The following is a 9095-nucleotide window of genomic DNA, read 5'->3' as shown; positions in this document are numbered from 1 at the left end:
GGTCAAAACATCCGAAGCTCATCAAAGGTAAACGATTTAATTTGATTGCTTTTCTGATTTTCGTGACCAAGCTCCCTGCTGCTAGCTGGACATAATGCTATGCTAGGCTATCGATAAACTTACACAAATGCTTGTCTTGCTTTGGCTGTAAAGCATAATTTCAAAATCTGAGATGACAGGGTGATTAACAAAAGACTAAGCTGTGTTTCACTATATTTCACTTGTGATTTCATGAATATGAATATTTTATATTAAGATTTTTTGTCCGTTGACACCTGTTATGGCTAGGGATTCCGCTAGCGGAACGTTGACAACATCCGGTGAAATTGCCGAGTGCAAAGTATTTTTTTATTTATTAGAAATATTTAACTTTCATACATTCACAAGTGCAAAGCTTAACTTCTTGTTAATCTAGCCACCGTGTCAGATTTCAAAAAGGCTTTACGGCAAAAGCGAACCATGCGATTATCTGAGGACAGCACCCCATCAAACAAACACACGACAATCATATTTCAACCCACGACAATCATATTTCAACCCGCCAGGCGCGACACAAACCTCAGAAATAATGATATAATTCGTGCCTTACCTTTGAAGAGCTTCTTCTGTTGGCACTCCAATATGTCCCATAAACATCACAAATGGTCCTTTTGTTCGATTAATTCCGTCATTATATCTCCAAAATGTCCATTTATTTGGCGCGTTTGATTTAAAAAAAAACACTGGTTCCAACTCGCCCAGCATGACTACAAAACATCTAATACGATACCTGAAAATGCTGTCCAAACATTTGAAACAACTTTCCTAATCCAACTTTAGGTATTTTAAAACGTAAATAATAGAGAAAATTTAAGATGGGATAAACTGTGTTCAATACCGGATAAAAACAACATGAAGCGCGTGACCTGGAGCGCGCATCAAAACATTAGAGAGCACTAGGCTGGACCCTCGTTCTGAATAATCGAACTTCTTAATTTCTCTAACGAAAAACATCAACCAATTTCTAAAGACTGTTGACATCTAGTGGAAGCAATAGGAACTGCAACCAAGTGCCACAGAAAACCATTTGAAAACAGAGTCACCTCAACAACAACAAATTCCTCCTGGATGGTTTGTCCTCTGGGTTTCACCTGCCAAATAAGTTATGTTATACGCACAGACATTATTTGAACAGTTTTAGAAACTTTAGAGTGTTTTCTATCCAAACCTACCAATTCTATGCATATCCTAGCTTCTGGGCAGGTAGCTGGTAGTTTACTTTGGGAACGCTTTTCATCCGGACGTGAAAATACTGCCCCCTATCCCAAACAGGTTATAAGGAATGAAATTCCACAACTTAACTTCTAAAAAGGCACACATGTTAACCTCTTGGATCTCTAGGGGCGCTATTTCATTTTTGGATAAAAAACGTTCCCGTTTTAAGCGCGATATTTTGTCACGAAAAGATGCTCGACTATGCATATTCTTGACAGTTTTGGAAAGAAAACACTCTGAAGTTTCAGAATCTGCAAAGATATTGTCTGTAAGTGCCCCAGAACTCATTCTACAGGCGAAACCAAGATGATGCGTCAACCAGGAAATTAGCAGAATTTCTGAAGCTCTGTTTTCCATTGTCTCCTTATATGGCTGTGATTGCGCAAGGAATGAGCCTACACTTTCTGTCGTTCCCCCAAGATCTTAGCAGCATTGTGACGTATTTGTAGGCATATCATTGGAAGATTGACCATAAGAGACTACATTTTCCAAGTGTCCGCCTGGTGTCCTGCGTGGAATTCGGTGCGCAATTGCCAGCTGCTTGTACTTTTCCATTTGATTCAGGGGAGAAACCATGCGTCCAAGAACGATATATCAATGAAGAGATATGTGAAAAACACCTTGAGGATTGATTCTAAACAACGTTTGCCATGTTTTCAGTCGATATTATGGAGTTAATTTAGAAAAAAGTTCGCGTTTTGAGGACTGAATTTTCGTTTTTTTTTGGTAGCCAAATGTGATGTATAAAACGGAGCTATTTCTAATACACAAAGAATCTTTTTGGAAAAACTGAGCATCTGCTATCTAACTGAGAGTATCCTCATTGAAAACATCAGAAGTTCTTCAAAGGTAAATGATTTTATTTGAAGGCTTTTATGTTTTTGTTGAAATGTTGCGTGCTGGATTTAGCTAACGCTAAATGCTACGCTAGCTAGCTACTTTTACACAAATGATTGTTTTCCTATGGTTGAGAAGCATATTTTGAAAATCTGAGATTACAGTGTTGTTTACAAAAGGCTAAGCTTGAGAGCTAGCATATTTATTTCATTTCATTTGCGATTTTCATGAATAGTTAACGTTGCGTTATGGTAATGAGCTTGAGTCTGTATTCACGATCCCGGATCCGGGATGGGGAGATCAGAAAGGTTAAAGTAATGATGGACAGTTGCTTCTCTTTGCATATTTGAGCTGTTCTTGACATAATATGGACTTCGTCTTTAACCCAATAGGGCTATCTTCTGTATACCCCCCTACCTTGTCACAACACAACTGATTGGCTCAAACACATTAAAACCGGTTATGGCACATTAACTCTTGAAACTAGGGGGCACCTTTAAGACTCCATAATGTTTCATCATTAGATGCTACAGTCCTCCTTTAAGACCCCATAATGTTTCATCATTAGATGCTACAGTCCTCCTTTAAGACCCCATAATGTTTCATCATTAGATGCTACAGTCCTCCTTTAAGACTCCATAATGTTTCATCATTAGATGCTACAGTCCTCCTTTAAGACTCTATAATGTTTCATCATTAGATGCTACAGTCCTCCTTTAAGACTCCATAATGTTTCATCATTAGATGCTACAGTCCTCCTTTAAGACTCCATAATGTTTCATCATTAGATGCTACAGTCCTCCTTTAAGACTCCATAATGTTTCATCATTAGATGCTACAGTCCTCCTTTAAGACTCCATAATGTTTCATCATTAGCTGTTACAGTCCTCCTTTACGTCTCCATCATGTTTAGAATGTGTCTGGAAGCGCTACTCTATCTATTCTACTCTCATCCTTTCAATTAAGACTCCATAATGTTTCATCATTAGATGCTACAGTCCTCCTTTAAGACTCCATAATGTTTCATCATTAGCTGTTACAGTCCTCCTTTACGTCTCCATCATGTTTAGAATGTGTCTGGAAGCGCTACTCTATCTATTCTACTCTCATCCTTTCAGTTTTAATAATATTTAATAATAATAATAATAATAATGTTATAATAGGTAATAACTAACTTTAATAACTAGGGTTAATACCTGCCTGGCGCCCCAACAAAATCTTCATATTTACCCCCCTCTAACAATACCGCTACAGAATTAGCGTAGTAGGCCATGTAACTTAAGGTAATCAGAAATATGTATTCCTTGCCACCCATTCTGAAACTAACTGCAGCTCTATGTTAAGTGTTGCAGTCATTTCAGTCGCTGTAGTAGCTGACGTGTATAGTGTTGAGTCATCCGCATACATAGACACACGGGCTTTACTCAAATGTCACTGGCATGTTGTTGGTAAAGATTGAAAAAAGTGAGTGCCAAACAGCTGCCCTGGGGAATTCCTGATTCTACCTTGATTTTGTTGTACAGGCTTCCATTAAAGAACACTCTTTGTGTTCCGTTAGACAGGTAGCTCTGGGGCGGCAGGTAGCCTAGTGGTTAGAGCGGTAGGCCAGTAACCGAAAGATTGCTGGATCGAATCCCCAAGGTAAAACTCTGTCGTTCTGCCCCTGAACAAGGCAGTCCTAGGCCATCATTGAAACAAATAATTTGTTCTTAACTGACTTGCCTAGTTAAATAAAGGTTACATTTTCAAAGAAAAACTCTTTATCCACAATATAGCAGGGGGTGTAAAGCCATTTTTATCATCAATTTCGCTCAGCCAAACAGTCATTTGTAAGTGCTGTGCTTGTTGAATGAACTTCCCTATAAGCTAAAAGTCTATATTTGTTTAATGTAAAATAGCATTGTATCTGGTCAAACACCATTTTTTAGGGTTGGTAACAGGCTGATTGGTCGGCTATTTACGCCAGTAAAGGGAGCTTTACTATTCTTGGGTAGTGGAATGACTTTAGCTTCCCTCCAGGCCTGAGGGTACACACTTTCTAGTAGACTTAAATTAAAGACAAGGCAAATAGGAATGGCAATATCGGCCGCTATTATCCTCAATTTTCCATCCACATTGTCAGACACCAGTGACTTGTCATTGTTGATTTTATTTGCGCAAAATTTCATTGAAGATGCTCCAAAGATTTTTACTATCATTCTTCATGTATTTTATCTTTGTTTCATTGTGTACTTTCTTCTTTTTATTCAGTTTAGTCAAATGATGTCTCAATTTGCAATAGGTTTGCCAATCAGTTATTCAGCCAGACCTATATGCCATCTCTTTTGCCTCCCTCTTCATCATACCATTTTTTAAATTCCTCATCAATTCATGTGGATTCAACCGTTTTTACAGTCATTTTCTTAATGGGTGCATGCTTATTAGTAACTGGGATAAGCAGTTTCAAACGTGTCAAGGGCAGTGTCTGGTTGCTCATCATTACACACCACGGACCAACAAATATTATTTACATCAACAACATAGCAAAAATGTATGACCTCTTATACACAATATTAGTCCCAGCCTTTGGAACGGTGGTTTTCCTAGACATGGCTCCTATATTGTGATCACTACATCTGATGGATCTGGACACTGCGGATTTCATTCCTCTACTGTTTGTCACTACCCTGGTAGGTTGATTGATAACCTGAACAAGGTTGCCGGCACTGGTTACAGTTTGAAGCTTTCGTTTGAGTGGGCAGCCTGATCACAGCTTTTCTTCAGTACTAGTTAATTAATGACCAAAGTCTTGAGTTTAGTTTGCCTGTTCTACAGTCTTGTAAAGATAGCCGCGTTGACTGGGACAGGCAATGTAACATCCATAATGTTTTAAGGAAAAGTTTTTGTAAAACAAGCACCTTACATTGGATCATCTTGAAACGTTCTCTCTAAAGCTAACTTTCATCAATATGGTCTATTGGTTCCTCTCTAAAGCTAACTTTCATCAAGGTTTTATATGGTCAATTGGTTTCTCTCTTTTCATTGGCAGAATCCTTTTTCAGTGTTATGATATTCATTACATCCATATCCACCAGTCTATCTTCCTGTCAACTAACAGAACTCTGCTGGTTGTCCTGGTAACAGATACCAGTGGACAGATCTATTTATTTGTTCAAACTGAACTACAGCACTTACTTTGAGTCAAATCTGATCCGTTCCTCTCTTCTCCTCCTCCCACAGTTCCACTCAGCCCTGTTGTTTTCCTGCAGTCCACCAGCAGCACAGACAACCTCTTCATACCCAGCAGTAAGATGCTACCGGGAGAGGCACGATACAGGGACTCCGGGAGGGAGGAAGGGCAAGTGTTGTCCTGCTAACCATAAAGAGGGGACACAGACGCACATCATTATGGATGCTGATGTCACTGTTGTCATAAAGTGCTTTACAGAAACCCAGCCCACAAGCGAGAGAAAGCTGTTTGCTCATCCAGACCAAGCTGTACCATCTGGTGTTCTGATCTGGAGCGACTCTTCTCTGCCTCATCAGCATCAGGATGTTGTTGAGGCTCCCCAGAGGATCCACCATAGTCATGTCTCTCTCCTGTGTTAATGAGAACATCAAACAGATAGTGAACTTATAACCGTCTAATAAAATCATAGGGTCTTACAAGAGGCATGAATATGTCCCTTTGATATTTTAAGTAGAGATTATGCTTCAATGTTGAATTTTAAAAGCCTGTTATGCTAGACGAGGTGCACTTTAATACAGACCACATGGAGAATTCAATACATCTAATTGAAAAGTCCCTAAAATATATGAACCAATGGCAGATTGACCCTTTAACAATTCCTACAGCACTGAACAACATATTCAAGTGTAGAACTTCAGTAGAATGCCACTTTAAAACCACACATTAGTTCAACAACGGCATAGTTTGTGTCCCTGTTGAAGACAGTACTCACTGGTGTTAATCTGATATTCTGTCTCTTCCTCTTTCACTCCAAAAACGTCTTCCTCCTTCACCTTTATTGAGACAGCATCCTGTTCCTCTCTAAACGGTTCTTTCTCTTCTATCACTATAACAGCCTCCTCTTCCTCCTTTTTCATTCTGAAATGTTCTTTCACTATAACAGCATCTTCTTCCTTCACTATAACAGTCTCCTCTTCCTCCTTTTTCATTCTGAAATGTTCTTTCACTATAACAGCATCTTCTTCCTTCACTATAACAGTCTCCTCTTCCTCCTTTTTCATTCTGAAATGTTCTTCCACTATAACAGCCTCATCTTCCTCCTTTTTCATTCTAAAAGCTTCTTTCTCTTCTTTCACTGTAACCTCATCCTCTTCTTCAATGTTCAGCGCCAGAACTTCTTTCTCCAAACAGCAGACCTCCTCTTCTTTAGCAGGGGATGAGTACTTTAATGAGCTCATGGTCAGGGATGTTAGCTAGCTAGTTAGCATTAGCGACTAGCCTAGTGCTAGGCTCAGCATCAATCTTTAACAAGTTTGCAAATTAGGTTACAGTTAACCAGTTAATACGTCAACAGAACTGTGTTTAAAACACTGAGATTAGATAATGTACATTAACATGGTCTAAAGCGTCAATCTTTCACTTTTATGTTGGCTAGCAAGCTACCGACGTGGTTGGAAGAGTTGGCGCCTTGTTGTTCCTGAAGAAGGGTCCCGGCCAGTCAATTATACGTCACGGAAGAATCATCACCTGAAAGACGCTCATCGCCATCTGCTGACTGGAGTGGGTAACGCAGTTTGGAAACAATAGTTACAACACTTTTTGTATTGGAAAGAACGTCATAATTATTTAACAATAAGCTGATACATTTTCTCTTCCAAATAATACGTTCCTGTACACTGACGTAGAAGCTCAATATTAATATGTAGATGATGAATAAATACTTCTATGAATAGGTAGTGTGTTGATATACATTTTCTCTGTTCATTTTTCACATTCTTTTTTATCTACATGTGACCATAGTATTCCCTTAAAGCCACGCTCTATAAGATACAAATCATCCTGTAAACAACAGAACAAATGCATCACATGCAAATAGCACTTGATTATCTGTAGTGCTATACACTGGGTAGACAAAACATTAAGAACAGCTGCTCCTTCCATGACTTAGAAAGACTAGGTGAATCCAGGCTAAAGCTATGATCCCTTACTGATGTCACTAGTTAAATCCACTTCAATCCGTGTAGATGAAGGGGGGAGACAGGTTAACAGACAGTGACACATTCAATACTGCCTTGCACACTCTCGCCTGCATCTAGCTGAAATAGAGATATCACTGGACAAATTCAGGTATGTTTATTCAGGTATGTTTATCCCCGTTTTGTTCCATTTAAACGTTTGTCAACAGAATCGGCGGAATGAATACACCCCTGATCATGCAAAAACACAGTTCACTTTCATTACAGACACGTTGTATTCCTTCTTGCATCTATGTGCTCTCCTCTTATCACCTTCTCCCTTTGTTTCTGTACTTCAATGCACAACACATCAGCTGTATGTGACCAGGCAAAAAAACCTTTCCAAGCCAAACCATTTCATAACTGAAACACACAGCTTACATTGTTGTCACCATATTAGCTAAAGTAACATCATAGTCAACAGAGCTAATAGAACTAACTCGTTAGTAAACCTGCTACAATCATGCAGTAACATTACAGTGTACAGTCAGTAAGCAGTTTAGCACTTACCTTGGCGGGTCCCAGTGGCAATAAATTAGTAAAACCAAAAGCTTGCCTTGACTTGGAAAAGTTCCAGTGTTGTGTTGGATAGTCATAGCCAGCTAGCTAACATAGCATCGCTCTGTTTGAGCCAAGTGTTTGAGTAGACTAAACTAGATAGCTGCATTTGCTAAGTAAGTGAAACTGAAAGTGGAAAATAAATGACAAAATATCTCTCTCTCGCTTCTCCTTCATTTTGGAATAAAATAATTTGTTCAAAACTGTTCAACTATTGTATTTTTCTCTCTTTTAGTCAACTACTCACCACATGTTATGCACTGCAGTGCTAGCTAGCTGTAGCTTATGCTTTCAGTACTAGATACATTCTTTGATCCTTTCATTGGTTGGACATCATGTCAGTTCATGCTGCAAGAGCTCTGATAGGTTGGAGGACGTCCTCCGGAAGTTGTCATAATTACTGTGTAAGTCTATGGAAGGGCTTGAGAACCATGAGCCTCCTAGGTTTTGTATTGAAGTCAATGTACCCAGAGGAGGATGCAAAACAGTATGTTTTAATAAATTATTTGGTGACGTGATTATATTTAGTATAGTTTTATCTAAAAAGGACCACTTTTAAATATTTTACCATTTGAATTTTTCTGAAAATAACTGAGGACGATGGTTCTCCCCTTCCTCCTCTGAGGAGACCCCACTGCACCCAAAGGACACCCAGCCAACTTGACACAATTGTGGGAAGCATTGGAGTCAACATGGGCCAGCATCCCTGTGGAATGCTTTCGACACCTTGTAGAGTCCATGCCCCGACGAATTGAGGCGGTTTAGAGGGGAAAAGGGGAGGGTCCAACTCCATATTAGGAAGGTGTTCCAGATGTTTGGTATAATCAGTGGATACATCTGCAATGTAGCAGACACTTTTATCTAAAGGGATTTGCAGTCATGTGTGCAAACACTTTACATATGGGTGGTCCCAGGAATCAAATCCACTACCCTGGTTTGAATAGCACTATACTCCACCAACTGAGCTACAGGACCACAAGGAATGATCAAGGAATGACGCAGATAAACACACACAGCCTGAGTTTCAAAAATATAATTGTATCAAAGACCGTAACATTGAAACTGCATATTTAGTTACAATCAAATATTATTTGTCACATGCGCTGAATACAACAGGTGTAGATCGTAACGTGAAATGCTTACTGACAAGCCCTTAACCAACAACGTAGATAAGAAAAATAAGGGTTGAGAAAATATTCCCCAAATAAAAAGTTTTAAAAAGTAGCTCAGTACCGAGGGGTAGCTCAGGCCTGAGGTGTAGA

At 39.2% G+C, this 9095-nt stretch overlaps 1 protein-coding gene across 1 annotated transcript; it reads right to left on the bottom strand.

Annotated features, from left to right (window-relative positions):
- Positions 1–5497: 5497 nt before the first annotated feature.
- On the bottom strand, positions 5498–6771 carry LOC118958720 (vicilin-like seed storage protein At2g18540). Its single transcript, XM_036974373.1, has 2 exons — positions 6033–6771; positions 5498–5670 (listed from the first exon to the last, which is right to left on the bottom strand). Exons 1-2 carry the CDS (start codon positions 6496–6498, stop codon positions 5513–5515), a joined length of 624 nt encoding a protein of 207 aa, XP_036830268.1. The 5' UTR covers positions 6499–6771; the 3' UTR covers positions 5498–5512.
- Between the last annotated feature and the right edge of the window lie 2324 nt (positions 6772–9095).

The sequence above is a fragment of the Oncorhynchus mykiss genome, unplaced genomic scaffold (genome assembly GCF_013265735.2).
Source record: "Oncorhynchus mykiss isolate Arlee unplaced genomic scaffold, USDA_OmykA_1.1 un_scaffold_499, whole genome shotgun sequence".
In the NCBI taxonomy this organism is placed as follows: Eukaryota; Metazoa; Chordata; class Actinopteri; order Salmoniformes; family Salmonidae; genus Oncorhynchus; species Oncorhynchus mykiss.
Note: the sequence above shows the minus strand (reverse complement) of the source record. Positions and strands in the feature narration are given on the sequence as shown.